General features: G+C 35.4%; 1 protein-coding gene across 1 annotated transcript in view; it reads right to left on the bottom strand.

The window, feature by feature from the left end:
- UNC13D (unc-13 homolog D) overlaps positions 1-22,926 on the bottom strand; it is a 1,205,501-nt gene that overhangs the window by 523,726 nt on the left and 658,849 nt on the right. The window contains exon 14 of the mRNA XM_044077226.1: positions 12,834-12,958. Coding sequence (XP_043933161.1) covers positions 12,834-12,958 — 125 coding nt within the window. The remainder of the gene's footprint in view (positions 1-12,833; positions 12,959-22,926) is intronic.

Below are 22,926 nucleotides of genomic sequence, written 5' to 3'. Positions count from 1 at the left end.
TTTGCAAAAAGAGCCACTTCAGCTAAGCCAGATTCCTGAATAATGTTGGTCAACAGTAGCCACTGACATATTTGAGTGGAACAATCAGGATTACTTAGTGTTGGTAGAATCTTATTCAAACTGGTTTGAGATCAATTTGCTACCTAACCTAGCATCCAGTACTGTAATTACTATGTTGAAACATTATTTCTCAGTCCATGGTAGTCCACACAAAGTTATTTCTGACAACAGTACCCAGTTTACCAGTCAATTATTTCAGAAATTTGCAAAAGAGTGGGACTTTATCCATATTACTAGCAGTCTGGAATACCCACAGTCAAACGGCCTGGCTGAACATACCATACAGAGTGCAAAGCAATTGTTAGAGAGGTCAAAGTGTGACAATACTGATATTTTCTTGAATTTACTTAATCTCAGAAATATACCCCGTGACAATCTAATTGGCTCCCCTGCTCAAAGACTTCTATCTAGGCAAACCAGAACAATCTTGCCTATCAGTTCTAGTTTGTTGGTGCCTAATGCTAAAAACAACAGACCAATCAAAGCCCAGCTATTTAAGAAGCATTCCTTTCAGAAGTCCAGCTATTATAAAATGAGCCAATTTCTTCATCCGTTGAAAGAAGTAGAGAAAGTGAGGATGCAAATGGCAAAGGGCTGATTGAGTTGGTCAAGTGAGAGGTATATGAGCGAGCCAAGATCCTACTTAGTGGAATCTGAGGGTATAGAATACAGGAGAAACCGCAGGTATCTTTTTTTGGTGTCTGAATCCATATTGCAGCATCATACCTGTGATTCAGACTCTAGATCTCAGAGCAACCCAGACAATGTTCATATTGAGGAACATGTCTCAGTACCTATTCTGTTCCTGATGATGTCCCAGATTTCCCTAAAGTTTAACATTCCTTAAAGACAGTCCTTGTTGCTAGATCCAATTCTGATTTTTATGTTACACAATCAGGTCATATTTCTAGACCTAGTGTAAAATACACAGCAACCTGGACATGATCGTTTTATATACTTTTAGTTTTGTGTGATTGCATGTCAAAGAATTTGTTCTGTATAATTGCATGTCAAAGGCTCATTTCTGCATAATTGCATGTGAATAAATGCTGTCATTTTCGTGTATGACCTATTTCTCAAAGAGGGAGGATGTAGAATAGAATGTGTGTTGTAACTTTAGGAAGCATTTCTAAGTGTACGCACGTGCATATAAATAGTGAGCACGTGCAGGCAGCAGTGTCATTTTGAGAGGACAGCCAGAGTATTAACATGTATGAGTACAGTAGTCAGTCTGTTTATAAGTTTATTTCAGTTTAAGTTACTAAGCCTTAATCCTGATGTGTTTGTATATAATAATGCTGCTTGAACCGAACCCACAATTGTTTGTCTGTTTTATCCTGACTGGACAGGCGACACATGCTATCTATGAGGTAGGCTTAAGTAGGTAGTCAGGGGGACAGATAACTATCAGACAGGAACACTCAATGATTATTTTTTAACTCCTTAGAGTAGAATCTTGATAAAAAGACTCTCCAAGGTTTCTGAGGCAAAGAACTCAACTAGAAGTCCTGAGTCCTAAAGTGAGTCCTTTACACTCAGAAGCACAATGCCACATATTTTGTATGTCTACAATACCACATATTTTGTATGTCTTATCATTTCTCAGAAGGGCACAACCAGGTCCACAAGCTTCATGAATAAAATGGAATATTTCAGCCAAGTTTCTGATACACCACAGATATCAGGAGTCTTTACTGCTAGTAAAGATTCATGTTCAGATAGTCTGACAACAGCCAATAGCAATCCAAGCAGCCATTGAAGCCATTTTAGCTTCATCCCAAACCTTATCTATGGGGAGCTTCAGTTTTTAATTTGGGGTACAGGTTTTAAGCGAGCCTTGATTGAGTTGAATGTCTCAGTCGTGAGCCAAGCCTTTTTTTCTGCAAGAAAATGTCCTGAGCAGTATTTTATCAGCAAAGACGTTAACCTTAACTATGAAAAAAGGAAGGGCTGACTACCTAACGAGGTGTAGTAAGGGAAGCTATTTTCATGCTGCAGGATGCCTGGTATCTGCACTAGTAAGTTAAAAAACGCCAGTTTGATAAAGCTGGAGAATAATGTGATGGGTAATGGTTTCAGAAAAGTGAGATATTAACCACACAGATGAAGATCAGAAGGGGGACCAACAGAAGAGATGCATGTGTGATGTGCTTTGTAGTTCCCATTGGGTTTTTGGATTATTAGGTTAAAGAGGAAGAATAAATACAGATGAAGTTGCCTAAGAGGTAGATAGAAAGTCCCAGGGAGTTAGGGTGTGGAAGCAATGAGGCATACCAGCTCATTTGAACGTAAGGGAGAGGCTGGCAGAGGTGGGTTCCAGGCTGTGGCAGGGAGAGAGAGAAAGAAAGAAGACAGAGAGACAGAGATTTAGGAAACTCTAAAAATAAGACTTTAGCTGTCACTTGGGGAGAGTTGGTTCAGTTCTAATGCATCAACAAACAGCTTCAGTTGGTTGTACTCATCCTAGCTATTTTTTGAGGCAGAAACAATAGGCTCAAACAATAAGCAACTATAAGGAAAACAGTTTGACCAATCCAGTTGTAAAAGAGATATAATAAATACAAAGAACTGTGGTGACATTTGGATGCATACTGTAAGCAGAAATGCAGTAGTATAATAAAACAGTAATACCCTTGAAAGGATATTAACGAGTGTCATTCAGCAAACAGTCCAGAATGACAAAAAGTCTAAAATCAACATACATTAATAGGTTGGTGAAATAGGTATTAATGACAACACTTTTTATTTGTAGAGGTAGATTCTTTTTGCTCCACCTTTGCCACTGACTTTAAGCTCATCTGTGCCAGCCCCCCTGATAGCTCCATCCCTGGAGACTCTCATGCTACAGTGGTGCCCTAGCAAGGAAGGGGAGTTCTCCCTTCTAGGACAGCCCTGCATGAGGGAGGTCTTTGACTCCAGCAAGCAGATTCTAAGGGTTCACTCTGCCATGCTTCTCCAAATAGGTGGGATCAGGCAAGGAACCAAATACTTCCTCTCATAGTCGGATCTTCCTTGCACCTCTGTAAGCAAAGAGAACATCTGTAGGCAGGACAGGTAATGAGGACTGGCCTCTGAGGGCATGTCAAGTTCCAAACCCTAATGCAATTCCTCCTTATCTACCCGATTTATCCAGCTTGGCAATAATTTGAAGTCCAGCCTCCAGTATGGCATGGCAATCTGCTCACATCAGCATGGTCCCTTCCACTGAGCTAGGGTTTCTACCTCTTGTTCTGGCAAAAAGTAGACTGAAACCATGTTCCTTTTGTCAGCCCTCGCTCCCTTTTCTCTGCATATGCTGCCTATCATCTTGCCTATGTTATGCCATATATGGGCATGCCAGTGGGAGATGAGATGTCCTGTTTTCAAAGTCTCAGATTTATCTGCATCTCTTTAGGAAAAAAAAGCCAGACATAGTTGGAATCTATGAACACCAGCATTATGTTTGTGTTGCTAAACAGAATACCAGAGTTTATACAGTGTTTTCTGGACAAACAAACCACCATTCTGATTTATGGATAGTCTAGATAGTCTGGAAAAAAAACTGTAGGCAGCAACGCTACCCCAAGGACAGACACACCCATCTCCCATCTAGCTTCACCAGATACCCAAGCCTCTAACTGAATTCTAGTCACCTGGGCCATAGTCAGGGCAAAAAGGTAGATTGTTGTAGTGTCTTATAAAATAGAAGCTCAATTTTCAATGGCTGACAAATGAAGAAGTCCTTTATTAGTCCTACAAATATGAAAGGATTACAGCATAGGCACACAGTACCCTGCCTCTTAACACTGAACTGCTTATAAGTTTAGTGATATAGCTCAGGTATCCATCAGCAGGGAATCAATCATGCAAGATTTAAATGTAGCTTATTATGGGGGTTGGGCAGTGAATTAAGGGGTGTGAGGGTTGGATTAATGGTAAAGATATTTACCTCAAAGGCACCAATTTCAGGGTTTGATTCTCATTTGGTTGTTGGCTAAGTGTGTAATAGCCTGCAGACTGATTACCTAGTATTTACCTATGAACGTATAAAGGCAGTTTTTAATACATATTTAGACCAGCTTCAAAGTCAAAATGACTTTCATCAGTAAACTACAGTCAAGGCAATGTTTCAGTGTACTTAAAGCACAAGAACTAGAGGAAACAAATGACCATTTCATTAGGAGCAGTGCATATCAGTAGAACGAACCTCTAATGTATTAAAAATTAGTATAAATATTAAGTAAAGGCATGTGAGTAATGAAAGAAATAATCTCCTGCTAAAGCGAGAATACCAGAATGTGTTAAAATATATACGGGTGATAAGCTGTGCCTGTGCATAGATATGTAGGATGTGAAAGTACAGTTGTATAAGTTGAACTTACAGTAACAATAGATGTTAGAATGATCACTGCTGCAGTAACCTTAGCTATACGGGTTATATCCTGCCAAGGGTATAACAGCTGGCCAGCTTCCAAAGGTTTGGGGCACCTTCCATATGCCCAAGCTGTCAAGCATGTCTAGCTGAACTGACTAAAGGACAAGTTTAGGCATGAAGTCCTTCAGAGCTTTCCTGCCAGCAGACAGAGAGTGAGGCTGAGCCCTGAAAAGGAAAGGCTAGGAATAACAAAAGAAAATATTCACACCCTGGCATAAAAACACACCAAAAACAAGGGGGATGGACGGAGGGAGTGGCTACTGCAGCAGTGCTAATTGGAACATCTACTGTTATGGTAAGTTCAGCTTACACAACTGTACTATGTTCTTCATATTGAGCTCTGCTGCAGGTGCCTGAGCTATATGAGTACGTTACCATAGCTAAATATATTTGGGAGGTGGAAGGAGAAAGGTCCAGGAGCCCATGGAGAATGGTCCTAGCTCAGCATGATCTAGACCTAGAGAAGGAATCAAGCTTACCTTTGTAAAAGTATGTACAGAAGGCGAAATAGTAGTTTGTAGAATACTTCCAGAATCAAACCCTTTCCAAAAAAGCCATAGCAGAAGTCAAGGTCCTTGTAGAATGAGCTTTGATCCTGCCTGGAATAGATTTGTCATAGTGAGTACAACAAAAGGTAATAGTCTTAGACAACCGTTTGGAAATGGTCTGTTTTGATACCAGTTATCCCTTTACCTTGCCACGAAATGAACAACTGATCTGATGATCTGAAAGATTTAGTTCCATCAAGATAGTACCTGACTTGTCTGTGGACATCTACAGTATGGAGAATCCTTTCTCTCTTATTCTTAGGATCAGGAAAGGAAATGGTGAGATGGATAGTTTAACTTAAAGGTAACTCAGATACCACTTTAGGCATAAAGAATCTCAGAGAAACCCTGTCCTTCTAGAAAATGAGGTAGGGTTGAGTCACCGTAAGAGCTTGCATCTCAGATACCTTTCTTGCAGAGCTCATTGCAATCAATAAAACTGTTTTCCATGTTAAGAATCTCAAGTCAACCAGATTAGCTGGTTCAAATGGAGCAAGTGATAATTTTGCTAGCACAAAGTTAAGATTCCAAGGAGGGACCAGTGGTTTACTTGGAGGGCTGTTATTCAAACCCCCTTTCAAGAAGCCTTGCAACTGCCTTGAAAGAGAAGGATCCATGGGCATACATGCTGAAATGGCTGATAATTAGTCCTTGATGGAGGAATAAGAAAGGCCGTAGAACAGTAACTCATACAGATATTGTAAAACCAGAAAACAACTACCCCTGAATGGGTGATAGTAATGTTGTTGGACCCACTAGAAAACCTTTTCATTTGCTAATATATGATGTTCTAGCATCTGGCTTTTTTGCCTCCATTAGTACATCCTGCACATCCTCAGAAAACAGGTGCCTAAAAAGAAATAAGACATTATCACCCACGCAGTCAATTGAAAATGATTGGTCAAACACCTCTGCTCTTGTGTGAGTAGATCCATTTTGTGATGAAGCTTGTGCTAATTGCCCCTGTGATTTCCAAAAGAAGGGAGAACCATGGTTGCCTAGGGCAGAAGTGAGTCACCACAAGGATCTAGGAAGATTCCTTCTGAATCTTCAGCTGTATCCTGGATATTAGTGGAAAAGGTGGAAAGGCATACAGGAGAAATCCAGTCCAAAGAAAAGAAAAGAACAGAAAAAGGCATCTGTCTTCCAGGCTTTCTTGCATGGAGACCTCTCTGAACAGTTTATTATTTAGAGAGGAGGTAAAGAGGTCTATTTGAGGAACTCCCCACAGATGGATCAAATGTTGGAAACCCCCAGATCTAGTTTCCAAATGTGAGGGTCTGTCCTAGCCCTGTTTGTCTGCCAAACAAATTTGCTCTGACAGAATGTGGGACATCTGTAGAGTGAGACTGCATTTTGAAGCTATATCCCAAGCTAACATGGCTAGTCTGCAAATGAGGTACAACCTGGTTCCCCCCTTGCTTGTTGATGTACCACATGACTGTGGTATTGTCTGTAACCACTTGAACAGGTCTCAGGGACCAAAGCTGTTTCAGAGAGTTTAGTGCCTTGATCAGAGCAAGCATCTCCTTGATATTTATGTGCATGTATCTGTCCTTGGTGTCCCACACCCCCTCCACTTTTATCTCTCATGAAACTGCTCCCCAAGCAAAGTCTGAAGCATCTGTGGGGACTGGCTGCTTTCAAGCAGGAAGGAAAAAGGGGAAACCTTGATTTAAGGATACTGTTGCTTCTACCAAGTGATTTAGTTTGTGATGACTCCAGTACTGGGACCTGAAAAGTTAAAGGGTATTGATGTGGATACCAAAGAGATTTCAGATGTCACTGTATCTTTCTCATGTGGAGTCTAGTTGGGGGTGTCACAGGTTAATTAAAGCAGACTTTTCTTCACAAGAAGAAACTGTAGATAAAAAAATACCTCATACTTTCAAAATATATTACAATAACCTTTAACATACGAGCCTGACAACCTTCCCTTTTCCCTTTTACAGAACCTACATTAGTGGTTCTTCCTTTTCAACTGAGGGGGACCCCAACAGCTATAATTAAATCAAAAGGTGCTTCAACAAAGTATTAATTTAAGGGTGTGCACACTTATGCAACCAGCTTATTGTATGTTTTTTATTTTTTTATATTTCCCCCCTAACATATTTTTTTGTTTTTTCAACTGAATTCTACAGGTTATAGGTCACATTAAAGGTGGGAAAAGTTCTGAAATGATTTATTGTTGCCTCATTTTTTTATATCACAAAAACCTGGCATTTTAACAGGGGTGTGTACACGTTTTATATCCACTGTAGATTTAAGCAAAAGATAAAGAAAATTAATCTTCATGTTTTACAAAAGTCTCAAGTGAGATACTTCCACTGATGTAATGAACAATAAAGGTATATTTATGTCAAGTACAAACTTGAAAATGTAGAAAAGATTAAGCTACATTCTGAGGAGCTGAATGATGATTTATGTGCCTTACCCTACTTTGCTATCAGCAAATTCCGATTTTTGTAAAAAGTTCAGTCTGACAGAGTTAAGGTTGTTTGTTATACCGAAATAACAAGAAAGATCAAATGCCTCAAATACTTCTGTGACACAAACCAAAACAACAATACTCCAATCATCTCAGATACCAAAAAAGACCTTTAATTCCAAAATATAGCACAACAGCAAAGCTTTCAAGTCTACAAAACTATTTCTCAATGCAAAAATCTGTTACAGTTGTATTTGATAATAAGTATTACTTACAGAGGTTGGGGGTTGTGAATACCTCTCAACCTCTTAGAGCAAGAAATCTGGACAAAGCCATAAATAATGGGGGGGGGGGACAAAGGCCCAAAAATAGGGACAATTTTTAAATATTGCTCTACAAACTTAGAATGTTGACAGAATAACAGAATTTGAAATATGACATTTCTGAAGGGTGTAAAGCCTGAAATTTAAATGTCATCATTATATTCTGACTTGAATCCTCAAAGATTTGCTAGAGAACCACAATTTTATGAGAAACAGACCAAAAATATGAGGCACAAATCTGGACATTCTGTGAAAATCTGTACAGTTGAGAGGTATGTATTGCGATGGTTACCTCATGTGCCAACAGCTATGCAATTGCTGTTAGGGCACAATGGGAAAATACCAGAGTTTTGGTTGAGAATGAGTTTCATTGGTTTATTCTTTACTATACTATACTATACTATATTATACTATACTATACTAATCTTTACTATAAATGATTCGTGGATGCTGTTTTCCTCTTATGGTCTGGGTCATGTTTTAACCTGCTGAGGTTTGTAGATGTTTTTAACCCATCTACTAGTTTCTTGTTTTTCACTGTGAAATATTTTAGGATTGAAATGGATTTCCTAGATGTTTATACCTACAGGACTGTCAAAGGTTCTTTAGCCTCAGATTTATATAGGAAATCATGCAGAAAAAAAATGGTCATATGACCATGTAACATGTAACAGATTAGATGTTTCTGATAGGCTGGGTGTAGATATTTAAACTCTGAACAAATGCCACACAGATTTTTGCATTCAGAAAGAGTCTTGTAGACTTGAAAGCTTTGCTGTTGAGCTATATTTTGGAATTAAAATTCTTCTTTTGGTATCTGAAATGATTGGAATATTTTTTTTTTTTGGTTTATGTTACATTTCTTACTTTTATACTCCTTATTATGGACAAACTTTTGTATTTTTGTCAAATACTTCTGTGCATATACATTCCAAGAAGGGAATGATATTATTCCACACTTTTGAAATGAAATGCCCAGTAGTTTAAATTTCCCTGTAGCCAGAAAACCCAGAATATCATGACATATTTCATCTATCTCTCCCTCTCTCTGTCTCTTGCTTTAACTTGTTTTTTTTTTCATTTTATCGGATGCTGAAAAAACTTTGCATTAGTAATTTTGAGTTAGGCTCTAGCCAACTGCAGCATGCTCAAACCAAAGAAGCATAATATGAGCAGCTTATAAACAAAGGGATTGTCTAGATCTATGAATGTTATTGTCCCCCTTTACTCAGCCCTATTTGACCAATTATTGAATATAACGCCCCCACTGGCATGTATCTGTTCAGACACATGCAACAACTGGAACTCTCATAGAACTACCTTATTAAAAGGATACAAGGTTAAACAACATGTCTCTCGTGGACTGACTCATACCCCTGTCACTATACTTGGTATCTTACAGACTTCGAAGAGGTGACCTGTGTCTGGCATACAAGGCTTCCTCCAAGCCAGTACTGATGGATTTACTGCACAAACACAAGTCAAATGGTATCAGATATACTCTGTCTAGGGATGGTTTGGAGGGACAAGTATATTTTACAGAGGATACTGCAGCTCTGGAACAGACTCCCCATCCATGTAAAACAAAGTTCATTCCTGTCCATATACAAGCGTAACTTGGATCTATGTAAGGGTAATACAAAATTTACCCTGGGACTGACCCTCTACTACTAATGGATAGAAGCAGCTCCTAAATGCTTTATACCACACATGGGCCTCCTCATATTATCTATGGTATGATCCCAGTTATTCTCACTAGGGGTAAAATATAATTATCAACCATGGGACGGGTAAGGCCAGTCTAACACCAAATAGGATAAGGTACGTCAAGCCCCAAAAGGGAAACTGGATTTGTTTAAAATGGCCCACAAGGGCGGCTAGCCTACTAGTAGCTTGTGAATCTATGAATCTATGAAGAGGAGTGCAAGTGGACAAGCAGATGCAGTCTGGGACAACAGTTAGCAAGGTGACTGAAACTACACAAAGTCCAGTTTCTTTAATTCTATCCCTACATGACACCAGGCTAATTCATAATGTTCCAAGTAAACATGATCAAAGCAGGAAAGTCCACAGTTACACGGAAATCTGTCAAACCAAGGCCACTTTAAATCTCTAGATTTCTGTTGGCACAAGCACTTCCAAGAAATTGCAAGGTTACAATATTCTGACAGCAGACAGAACTACTAAAAAGGTGGTGGAGTGAAGTGTGTCATCCCCAGCATACCTGACTACCCTCTCTCTCTCAAATCCATACTCTCCCCTTAGTAATGCTGAACATTTAATCTTTTTCTAAAAAATAACATCCACAGAAGTGTATTTATTATTGATTTATATGTACTGTCTGGAAACAACGTCTCTACTTTTAAAGATAACTTCACCTGGATTTCTACTAACATTCCTCAGGAAACCATCATGCTTGGAGAATTAAACACAGAGTGGTGCAAATTTTACTGTAAGTCTCCTCTAAACACTTTAAACCTATATGACTTTAACCAACTAATTCAGACCTCAATTAGGTGTAATAAGGATTGCAGTAGAACATCCATTCTAGACTGGATTCTGACTTCTAACTCAGATAAAATAATCTCTGCAGGTTAAAAGACCATCTTCCCACTTTTGTTAAAAGATCTCATGCCTCCATCCTAAAACAACATGAATATAACATAGTTTGTATGTTATCAAACTTTATTACTGACACTTTTGCCAGCACTTTGGTGAAATGTAAGAAAATATATTAAATATATGACTATTGGATAATGCCATATCAAAATTTATCAATATGTGCCTAAATATTCTAAATGAACATGCTACACTGAGGCAAGACTGTCAAATTGAACCTTGTTCTTTGCCCATCTCTAGCCACTAAAACATCTCATGAGAACCAGGGACAAAGTCTGGCAAACTTTGATGAAAAACAAAACCTAACAAAATCTACAAACTTGTATACTACTCAGAAATCACAAATCATACATAGTAAAATCTAATAAGAAAACCATCTATACAACCATTCAAAAAAAAAAACAAAACACCAGAATAATTCTAAAGCTGTTCTGGTCTTCTGTGCACAACATCTTGAACCCTGGTCATGTCTCCAAGCTGACCCCTTTTGCTGCCAAGAAGACAAGTTTTTTCTATCACTTCAGTCACCTCTTTATACAATTTAGAATGGCTTTCATTACTGAAAAAGAAACACAATAGGGATTGCCAAACTTCCCCTCTGTAATCTACTAATTCCAACATTTTCTCTCAATTAACCAGCTCCTACTTCCATTATTAAAAACCTCCTTCATACGTTAAAACAAATCATGCATGAGATTACAGTCTGTCTGCAGATGACATTTAGCATCACTGCAGGTTTTCTTTCATACACTGTGCCTATCCTGTTAAACAGATCCCTGCAAGAAAATTATGTTCCAGCCATCTATGGAAAAATCATACAGGCCATACCATAGCCATACCACATCTCTTCATTGCTTCATAAATTACAGAATCCATGCTAACCTAGTCTCATTCCTCTTCCTCAATTTTTCAAAACCTTTGATACAATATCTCACCAAAAGCTTTTTCACAACTTCTCCAAAACCAGACTGTCCCATTTGTTCCTTTTCTGGTTCATCAACTGACACTTAAATTGATTTCAAGCAGCCAAATTACAAAAAAATAGTCTTCCTTTCTCCCTGTCTCTGTCTGTGTTTTACAAGAGTTCATTCTAGGCTTCATTTGGTTTATCATATGTATTAATGGTCTACACTTAGCAACTACAGAAATTAAATGTGTAAATATGTAGTTGACTCTACACTCACATGATTTAAAAAAAAATACTAGAAGTACAACCACTGACCCAAGAAGTATTCTCCTCAATTGAATCTTTCTTGGTAGCTCTGTATGGCCAGGTACTTGTATTGCATTGCAGTTATTCCATGTTACAGAGATGTGCAACCACACTGGTATTTCAATGTAAAATGCTGCTTACTTCCCCACCATTTACCTTTTGAATCCTGTCTGAGTCTATTGGATGATAAATTGTACATGATGAATAAGTCTAAACAGGTAACCTTTGTAGATCAGTCTTTAGTGTTTTTCCAGCAACCAGCTTAATTCACATAGATTCTCTTTTGAAAGGTTTTCTTAGTCTTCATACAGAGAGCTATAAATAACTGTCACTTTAGCTGTTCTTTTATCTAATGTGTACATAATCTATATTCTTACTGGCTATATAGTCTGTTACTTGAACACAATGACACAATGGTTGTGCTTGCCTTTTGACTTCATTTATAAAAAATAAAATGCAAAAAGTTATTTGTCTGTTTTCAGTTCCTATTTAACTGTGTAAAAGTGATCATTAAAGTTCATATAAAACCTGTCTACTCCAAATTCAGCAGCTATACTATTATATTACTTAATTTAATGACTGTAATATAAAACATCATTTAGCTTACATTTAATTCAGAAATAAATAAGAAACAAATCATATCTGAGTACTCTATTCAAAATAAAACCATCAAACATCTCAGAATTAAACAATCAACAAAGCCTTAAACAATTTGTCTTTCAGTGGTAAAACAAAGCAAGATTAAGCTACCAACAAAACTAACCCTGCCTTATGAAAGCATTCAGAAAGTAAAAAGTGCCCATTATAATTCTGGAAATTAATGAAACAATTTTGCACAATATGTATTTAATGTATATTATGTGCACAAAAGTATGCTATCATTTGGAAAATGAAAATCCAAATAGCATCAAAGCCAAACATATATTAAGTAAATGAACACCTCTTCATATTATTGTGCAGCTTTCCAGCAAGATGTAAATCACAGGGAAAAATAATCACTTTCCTCAAAGAAAATGATTCTACATTTTACCTGACTTTTTATGGACAAAATTTGTTAAATTACAGTACAGAGTCATTGAAAGGAAACAAAATATGTACATCTGAATGCCAACTTTACATGTCACTTCAGTTTCTCTACCACTGATCCATATACAGCAAACTTGAGATAAAAAGTTGTAAGAATAACAATTAATGTTCTATGCATAATAAATAATACATAAGTTCTCACCTGAGCAGAGACTGCATTCTTTCTGTTGATTTCTTTACAGTGGGTGGGAAAACATCTCTGAATTTCCAAAAAAGCCTTAGCCCATAAGATAACAATGATTCAAAAGACTGTTTCAACTCAGATTTCTATATTTATAAAAAGAAAAGAAAAGGATAAGGTAAGAAAATCTTCCATATATTCCTCCATTCATAAATGAAACACAATAAATCCCTCCAAAATGTCCCTTCATAACAGAATGGCCATGTTTTTATAAACCAGAAGCTTTCTGAGAAAGAAGAACCATTATTTTCCTGAAAATCAAACATTTATGAGTTTACTCAGTCCACTTTGCTGGTTTATTTTTATATTGTCAGTTGTTCTATTCTTTGTGTAGTTCTGAAAGACATTGAACCTTTTTTATAATGAAACTGAGAAAGTAATTAAAAAGTTAACATTATATATGAAGCACTATACTGGTGACGAAAATGAAACATTTAAATAATTTATTTTATTTTCCCTTTAATTCTGTTCCATTTCATTTTACCGACAGTCTGGAAAGTGCAACTGTTCAGGTAGCATAATGAAACCAGATCATGAAAAAAATTATAAAAAATGACTAAAGGGAAGTGGCGTGACCAAGATGGCTGAGAGTAGCAAATGGTGAAAGCTCTGTGACTGAAAACATTTTTTCTGATAGAAAATATAATAAAAAAAAAATAAAATTTGGGGATACTTGTTATATCATTTTATTTATTAGTAGTCAGGGAAAAGATTTATAACTTCATGTTCTTCAAAAGCTGTGCTTTTTCTGACAGAATTTCAATTGCTTGGTTAAGAGAAAAGATACTTCAACATGAGTCACTCAAGAAATGGTACTCAAGAGCTTTGTGCTAAAAAAGACATACAGTGACTAATATTTAGTATGCAGGTTGAGAAACTGGATACCAAACTAGAAAGTTTCAAAGAAGAAACCAGAAAGAACATGGAACACTTAGAAATTGTTATGAAACAACAAAGTACACACATCAGCAGTATAGAGGAAACTTTAAATGATCATGAAGGAAGAATAACTGAAGATGTGTCTCAGACTGAATTTCTTTTAAAACAAAATAACTGGTTCATAGAACAACTCAGTGATTTAGAAAACAGGCTGAGATGAAATAACATTGGAATTATTGGCATACCTGAAAAGTATGAGGAAGACAATATAACACACTTCTTAACAATCTTGAATTAAACACATTGCAACTTTTTAATACAATATAGACTTCAAATATTTTGACTCCATAGAAATAGCAAGACATTCTCTTCAACCTTCATATTGTACATGTTTTTATAAAGTAGTTTACAAGCTAAAGATTTTTTTAAATATTTTAATATTTGTCATATTAAAAGTGTTAAACAATTTTGAGATATAGACGCTTGTACTTTAAAATTAATTCAGAGTTGTTATTAGCTGTATAAAATATGTATCTTTTAGCATGATAAATAGATATGTGCATTTATTTCCTTTATGTATTATAGTTAAGTATGATAAGATTACCTCTCACCTGTAAGTCTACAGACATCTTTGTCTAGTCAGGTCCCACTCTATTATACTTATTTATTTAGAGATTTAGTTATAATAATGCTGAATGAGCGAATAATTTAAGAATTCAATTATCATCATCGATGTACTTGTCTATTCAGGTTCCACTCTATTATACTTATTTATTAAGAGATTTAGTTATAATAATGCTGAATGAGCGAATAATTTAAGAATTAAATTATTGTCATCAACATCCTTGTCTATTCAGGTCCCACTCAATTATACTAATTGAATTAGAGATTTAGTTATAATAATGCTGAATGAGCGAATAATTTAAGAATTAAATTATTGTCATCAACATCCTTGTCTATTCAGGTCCCACTCAATTATACTAATTGAATTAGAGATTTAGTTATAATAATGCTGAATGAGTGAATAATTTAAGAATATTTAATGGGTAATTTATACTACTATTACATAAATAGGTATATATATACATTATTTGTTGATTATTTAATATTTATTATTAATAGAAGAGAATTATTCAACTTTTATGTAGTAATGGGGAATAGTTTTAAATGGCAAAATATATAACTAAATTGATAGTCTCTTATTATTTTTTACCTTAATATATTATATTAATTATTTGTAAGTCACAGTGGCTTTTGACTAGTTTTTTTTTAATTCATTTTTAGGTATAGGTATGTAGAGAGATAGTACAGTAGTTCATCTATTCAGTAGGTAAACTTGGAACTTTGGTATCCAGAGTAGGTTGTGTTTTATTAGCAATATGTACACCTATAGTTGTAGACTTGTCTTTGTTTTTCTTATTTATGAGTTTTTGTAATTAAGTTTGTAGAAAGGAAGAATTCAAAAAATGTGGAATGTGGGGAATTATTCCAACAGAAAAGAGGTGTGGCGATGGGGACTCCCTGTGCTTCTGCCTATGCTAACATTGTGTTAAGTTACTGGGAGTCAAAATTTGTATTTAACACGCAATGGGTTGAACATCTTGTGCACTACCAACGCTACCTGGATGACATCTGTATATTATGGAAGGGTAGTATAGAAGAGCTGGAACAATTTATTGAATACATTAATGGTAGTACAGAGTTTTTAAGATTTACGTGTAACATCAGTGCGGATAGTTTGCAATACCTGGACGTAGATTTACGTAAAAATGTAGAAAAAGGTTGTTTTATGTCGTGTATATATAGAAAAAATAGTTACTCTAACATGTTCCTGCACTACAACAGCAACCACCCTTTATTTCAAAGAAAAGGAGTTATTAAAGGACAAATTATCAGGGCAGCTAGAATGTGCAGTGAAGAAGCCTTATTCAACGATGAATGCCTATTTTTGAGAACATTGTTCGAGGAGAGGGGGTATCCTACACAGTTAATAGACACAATAACACTAGAGGTAAAAGGTCAGAGAAAGGACAAATACTTCCCTTTACTAGGAGAGGAGCGTAGAGATGAGCAGAGCAAGATTGGTAACAAACTAGAAAAACAAGGGTGTCTTTTTGTTCATACAAATTGTAATGAAAGCTTGTCAGTGGAAAGGGTTATTGATAAATATTGGCCAATTGTAACCATGAATGAAGAATTTAAGAAAACACTTGGTAGTAGACCCCAGTTTGTGAGAAGGAGAAACAAAAATTTAAAGGAATTGCTGGAAATAAATCAAGAAACAAAACAAGCAGAGAGGCATCGTAAGAGTGGAACATTTAGATGTAACACCTGTAGACAGTGCCCTAATATTATTAATAAAAAAGGTTTCTATTTGAACTCAAGAAAAATTTATATAAAATCCCCGGGGTACTTTAATTGTAAGGCGAAGGGAGTAGTGTACTTAGGGTTATGTCAGCACTGCCAAAGTTTTTACATAGGGAAAACGGAGAGGACGCTAGCAAAAAGAGTGTATGAACATCTCTATGAAATCAGTAAAGGGAAGGAGACTAATGCATTTTTTAAGCATTCATTGACCTGTGAGGGTATGGAGTTAAGGTTCATAGTACTGGAACAAGTGCATTCTAGCCCCAGAGGAGGAGATTGGGAAACATCATTAGAGTATAAGGAACTGCTTTGGCAGGTGAGGTTAGAAGCTGCAAAACCCCCTGGGCTTAATGGGGCCATTAGTATTGCCAGCTTATTAAAAATTAGAAGAGCGAAGTTATAAAATAAGGTGTGGGAACAAGTATTATTCAAACAAATTAGATGGTCAGGTGCTAAGGCAGGGAATTTATAATTGTTTTGAGTACCTTTGACATTAGGGTTAGTAATGGCATAAATATAGGAGGTTGGTTATGTAATGTCAACATTATTCTAAGACGTTAGAAGGTCACAAATGTTTATGTAAGACCTAAAGAATTTCTTGAGTGGCCATTTTTAACTTTTAGTGTTCAATTTTATAATGTCACACTTGATATGTGGCAAAATGTTATAAAATGTTATAGAACCTATATAGCTTAAATACTAGTTAGTTTATGACTGTTGGTAGATTACAAGGTTTCTAGGAAGGTTTTAATCAGAACTTTTAAATGTATATAAATGTTCGTGGCATTCATAGTCTTTTTAACATCTCTAATAGAATGTATTTTTTGTACTGATGGTAGGACAGAATAGGGAATTATACATTTTATGACAGATGCAAAGCATAACACTGTAAGTGTACGGCTATGGTATAAAGGTTTTATTTCTTTAACTACAAGCGTGATGATAGAATAATTGAAAGTCAATTAAATGATTTGGGTTTGGCAAGGGTAGTATAAATTAACCCACCAACCTATGCAAAAATGTCTTGAGAAAGCCTGGGAGGGCCCGGGTGAAAGCGCTTGACGTTACATTTTGGAAGTGTTTGTATGTTTTAACGCTGTGCTGGTGAAGCTGTTAAATTAAAGGACTTTTACTCAACGCCTGGTTCGTTATCCTTGTATCCTGATTATCTCGGATTACCAGTTGGTGTTTGTGCAAGAGTTTTCTGTCTTTTCCACTCTATTATACTTATTTATTAAGAGATTTAGTTATAATAATGCTGAATGAGCAAATAATTTAAGAATTAAATTATTGTCATCAACATCCTTGTCTATTCAGGTCCCACTCAATTATACTAATTGAATTAGAGATTTAGTTATAATAATGCTGAATGAGCGAATAATTTAAGAATTAAATTATTGTCATCAACATCCTTGTCTATTCAGGTCCCACTCAATTATACTAATTGAATTAGAGATTTAGTTATAATAATGCTGAATGAGTGAATAATTTAAGAATATTTAATGGGTAATTTATACTACTATTACATAAATAGGTATATATATACATTATTTGTTGATTATTTAATATTTATTATTAATAGAAGAGAATTATTCAACTTTTATGTAGTAATGGGGAATAGTTTTAAATGGCAAAATATATAACTAAATTGATAGTCTCTTATTATTTTTTACCTTAATATATTATATTAATTATTTGTAAGTCACAGTGGCTTTTGACTAGTTTTTTTTTAATTCATTTTTAGGTATAGGTATGTAGAGAGATAGTACAGTAGTTCATCTATTCAGTAGGTAAACTTGGAACTTTGGTATCCAGAGTAGGTTGTGTTTTATTAGCAATATGTACACCTATAGTTGTAGACTTGTCTTTGTTTTTCTTATTTATGAGTTTTTGTAATTAAGTTTGTAGAAAGGAAGAATTCAAAAAATGTGGAATGTTAAGATAGTGTTGGAGGAATGCATTAGAGTCTGATACGCAAATAAATTAATATGGTGGGTAAATGTGTCATATTATCTTTTAAAAGAAATATTTTGAAATATACTGTTTGGATAGTTTTAATCTATTATCTATTAATGGAAATTGATTAAATATCATCAAAAGGAAATCATAAAAGATATCTAAAGTTAAACAGAGGAAACATTATATTCTTGCAAGTGACTCATTTGATAGATAAAGATATACAATATGTAAATAACTTAGGTTGTGAAAACTTTATTGATTATGAGTGCTTTCGTCAGCCTTAAGCCTCAGACTTCATCAGAAACACTCGAAATACAATGTAACACACTTAAATATAAACTCAGTATCATCACATGATTAAAACCACACCCCCATTAATTAACACAATTAATTCTTAAAATACACCATTTCATTGATAAATACTATTCGTTCCTGAAGGAACATTACCTAAAATCAAATGTGCAAAACTTTTGCAGTTTATATTTGCTCATAAAGTGCAAATGCAATACTTATTGTTGTTAAGAAGTAAATAATATTGATGGCATGTAAAATACATATTCTTTAATGTGATACTTAATATTCATGACACTCCTAGTAGCTTATAAAATATTTTTCACATATGCAATTCAGATTTAAGTTTTAAATAACTACTAATGGACAAGGTCTCATTGAGACCTGGGGAACTAGTAGCATTAACATGGAGTTGCCAAATCAACTCCTTATACTCCAACCATACATCTTTTGGGCCACCCCTCATATCCTTGTCAGTGACTTGCTCCAAACCTGAAAATTTGAAGCAGTGCCCACTGTGTTCGAAGATATGTCTAGCTAAAGTGTTGGACATGTTGACTTTCCGTACATCATAGAGGTGTTGGTAAATCCGTTTATTGAGGGCATTTTTGTTTTTTCCTATGTAAAACATACTGCAATGTTGACAAATTGCAATGTATACTAAAGCTTTTGTCATGCAGTTCATCTTATGTGTAAGTTTAATAGTGCCATAACCTTCAATGTGCACAAAATCTATTTAAAGAACATAACTACATTGTGCACAATGTCCACATCTTCTCATACATCCACCAACACTTTTGTATACATTCCTTTCTAAAATATTTTTAATAGTAGAACTTCTTTTATACACAACTACTGGCCTCAATCCCATTTTCATTTTACTTTATTTTATATCATTTAATATACTCCAGTTGTTGGAGATAATATTGTTTATCTCACTAAAAACAGGACTAAATGTCAAAATTAAAGCCCTGCTGAAACCTCTGTCGGTGATGCCTGTGTTAAAATTATCTATTCCACCATCCAGTGTGTTCGTGGCATTTATATTTGACACACTGACACCTAATAAGGGAACAAAGTGCCCATTGTTTCTTTTGTTGGTGACTTCCTGTAGAATGGGATCAATAAATGTTTCAGGGTATCCTCTCCTGATTAACATATGCTTAAGGGTGTTCATTTCATCAATGAATTGTTTATAATCACTGACCATTCTTGCTATTCTCACCCCTTGCCCCTTAACCAATGATTTTTTCTGGTGCATGGAGTGACAGCTACCAAAGTGTAACAAGGTATTCGAAAAAGTGGGTTTCCTATATATTGTTGAGTTAAACCCTTTTTTAACCTGGTCCTTAGTGATTTTAATATCTAGGAAATGTATTATGTCCTTGGTGGATTCCATAGACAAAAATGTAGTACTACTATTTAAGTATTCAAAAAAACTATCCAATGCTTCATCTGTACCATCCCAAAATATCAGTATGTCATCTAAAAATGCCCATAGAATTTACAGAATTTGAATAACTCATGTTTGAACACAAACATTGTTTCCCAATGATTAAGGACAATATTGGCAAATAAGGGGGCACATGCTGCCCCCATTGCAACACTCACCTTTTGTTTGAAATACTGGTTTTCAAACACAATAAAATTGTTTTCTAAAATTACTTCCATAAGTGTTCTAAACATCAAAATTCGGTTATGTCCAATGGTAGTGTTATTACAAAGAAAATCATAGAACCATTGAATACCTAGGACATGTGGAATGACAATGAAAAGATCCTTGACACTTAAATCTGAATTTCATATGTGAAAAAAGGTTTTATAAGCTACTAGGAGTGTCATGAATATTAAGTATCACAGTAGAGAATATGCATTTTACATGCCATCAATATTATTTACTTTTTAACAACAATAAGTATTGCATTTGCACTTTATGAACAAATATAAACTGCAAATGTTTTGCACATTTGATTTTAGGTAATGTTCCTTCAGAAACAAATAGTATTTATCAATGAAATGGTGTATTTTATGAATTAATTGTGTTAATTAATGGAGGGTGTGGTTTTAATCATGTGATGGTACTGAGTTTATATTTAAGTGTGTTACATTGTATTTCGAGTGTTTCTGATGAAGTCTGAGGCTTAAGGCCGATGAAAGTGCTCAAAATCAATAACGTTTGCTGTGGAACTTCATTTTGGATCCTGCTTCTTTTGAATTATCAGTTTTTGGAGTGTGTTTGACTTCTTGGTTTATGTGTCATGCAGCCATTTCCTGTTAATGGAGATATCCCAGCAGGTCCCATTCGTGAACTTACCAGTTCCATTGGGAGCCTGGCAGCTTTAATACAGGTGCTGTCTGAGCAGATACAGACTTGGGAAGGAATTTATCTGCCCTACCAACCACTTTTGGACAAGTCAACAGCTTGCGAGGTCGCTAGCAAGATAGCATTACTAATTCCATCCCCCCAGCTCAAGGTAGTCCTATTTCCGCCTCTACGGCACATGCAACGACTTCGATTGGACGAGGAGAGGCAGCGGCAGGAACCAATTTGGTGACTGATGTCGCGAATGGTATAGTGTCGTTTTCACTATCTGAGTTGATGAACAAAGGATTATCTAGTGATTTTAAAGACTTTAGTGACAATAGGAATGCCAATAATTATGTTGGAATGGTCGATGAACAACTGGAACACCTCGAAAAGGATATTATTAAATATTGTAAATTGCAGGTGGAAAATAACTATTTACGTGAGTGCTTGCAGAGGGAGCAAGTGCCCAAGGGTTTAAGGACATGGAGATTTCCCTCAGGTACTATTCTTTTACAAAGAACTTGTCTTAATGTTTAACAGGCATGGTTGTGAGCTTGTTGAATACATTATGAGGGAAAATGACAGGGAAAATTATGTTTATCAAAAAAAACTGTTGATGAATGTGATTTAACGTTGAAAAATGATTTAGGGTTTCCGCTAAAGTTTGACAAATACAGGGCTATGTTTTGTTAATATTGATAAATATGTAGAGGACTTGGTTAATAAAAAAAAGTAAAAAGTTAGCAAGGGACAAAAAAGACTACGAAGCTGGTAAAGCTTATCCTACACCAAGTGGATTTAACAGAATTCAGCAGGGCAGTGATAGAGAAAATATGTACCAAAATGAGTATGTGGACCAGGTCTTGAGGGATGATGTTGTAAATTACAATGGTGATGATGCAGTCCCTTTACATATGCCATTGAGGAGGTCAGAACGCCTACAGAACAGAATGAGACAATTTGCCCAGGGCAGGGATGTAGAGAACAATGGGAACTTCAGGAATACATTTTCCAACAAGGGCCGCCCCTACAGGGGACGAGGGAGGGGGAACAACAGGTGGTAATAGATTCTGCCACCCAAATGAACACAGACATTATCATGAATAATGAGGGTGATTTCAAAATATTTAATTTAAGTAATACAACAGTACATAATGAGTGGGCAGAATTATTTCAAAAAGGTTTAAATTATGTTCCCTCGAAGGTGCCAGCAGTGGAAAAAAATCTTTTGGAAATCAAAATGTTTGTCAGGAAAATTAACCTAGGTATTTATTTTGACAATGAAATTAACAGGATACAAATAGCACAATGTAAAAAATCAAGTACATTTAACCCCCCACTACATCCCTTGTTACAGGTGTTTGAAAATTTATGTAGTAATCAAGTAAGGAATCTCATCAAATATAAGAAAAATTATTGTGCAACCAATCTTTCCCATGAAGAAAGTGACCTTTTAAAAAGTATATGTGAGAACATGAACATCAGGTTAATGAAACCCGATAAGGGAGGGGGCATTGTGGTAATGGAAAAGAGGGCCTATGTAGAAAAAATGTATGAACACCTTTTTAGTGATAGTTATGAACAAACATCTCTGAATGAATTGAATATAGCCTGCAGGCACATTGATGTTATTTTGAATGATTTATTAGATGGACAGATCACCATCAGTGAATTTAACTTTTTGCAACAAAAATCACCCTGGATACCGACTATTTTCGGTATCCTGAAAATTCATAAAAATATTGTTGATCCCCTATGAGACCCATTGTTGATGCTAAGGCATCTAAGACATTTAATTTGGCAAAATTTGTAGATTTTCAACTCAAAAATGTGTTAGAAAAATACCAACACGTTCTTAAAGATTCTTGGGACTGTTTGAGTAAAATTAAGGATAATTTATTTTGTGAACATCTGATATTAGTCACGATAGATGTCGAGGATCTTTTCATTGTCATCCTACATGTCCTAGGTATTCAATGGTTCTATGATTTTCTTTGTAATAACACTACCATTGGACAGAACAGAATTTTGATGTTTAGAACACTTACGGAAGTATTTTTAGAGAACAATTTTATTGTGTTTGAAAACCAGTATTTCAAACAAAAGGTGGGTGTTGCAATGGGGACAGCATGTGCCCCCTTATTTGCCAATATTGTCCTTATCCATTGGGAAACAATGTTTATGTTCAAACATGAGTTATTCAAATTCTGTAAATTCTATGGGCTTTTATTTGACGACATACTGATATTT

Source organism: Protopterus annectens, chromosome 7.part0, assembly GCF_019279795.1.
Source record: "Protopterus annectens isolate FY-2018-M chromosome 7.part0, PAN1.0, whole genome shotgun sequence".
Classification (NCBI taxonomy): domain Eukaryota; kingdom Metazoa; phylum Chordata; order Ceratodontiformes; family Protopteridae; genus Protopterus; species Protopterus annectens.
This window is presented reverse-complemented; position numbering and strand designations above follow the sequence as displayed.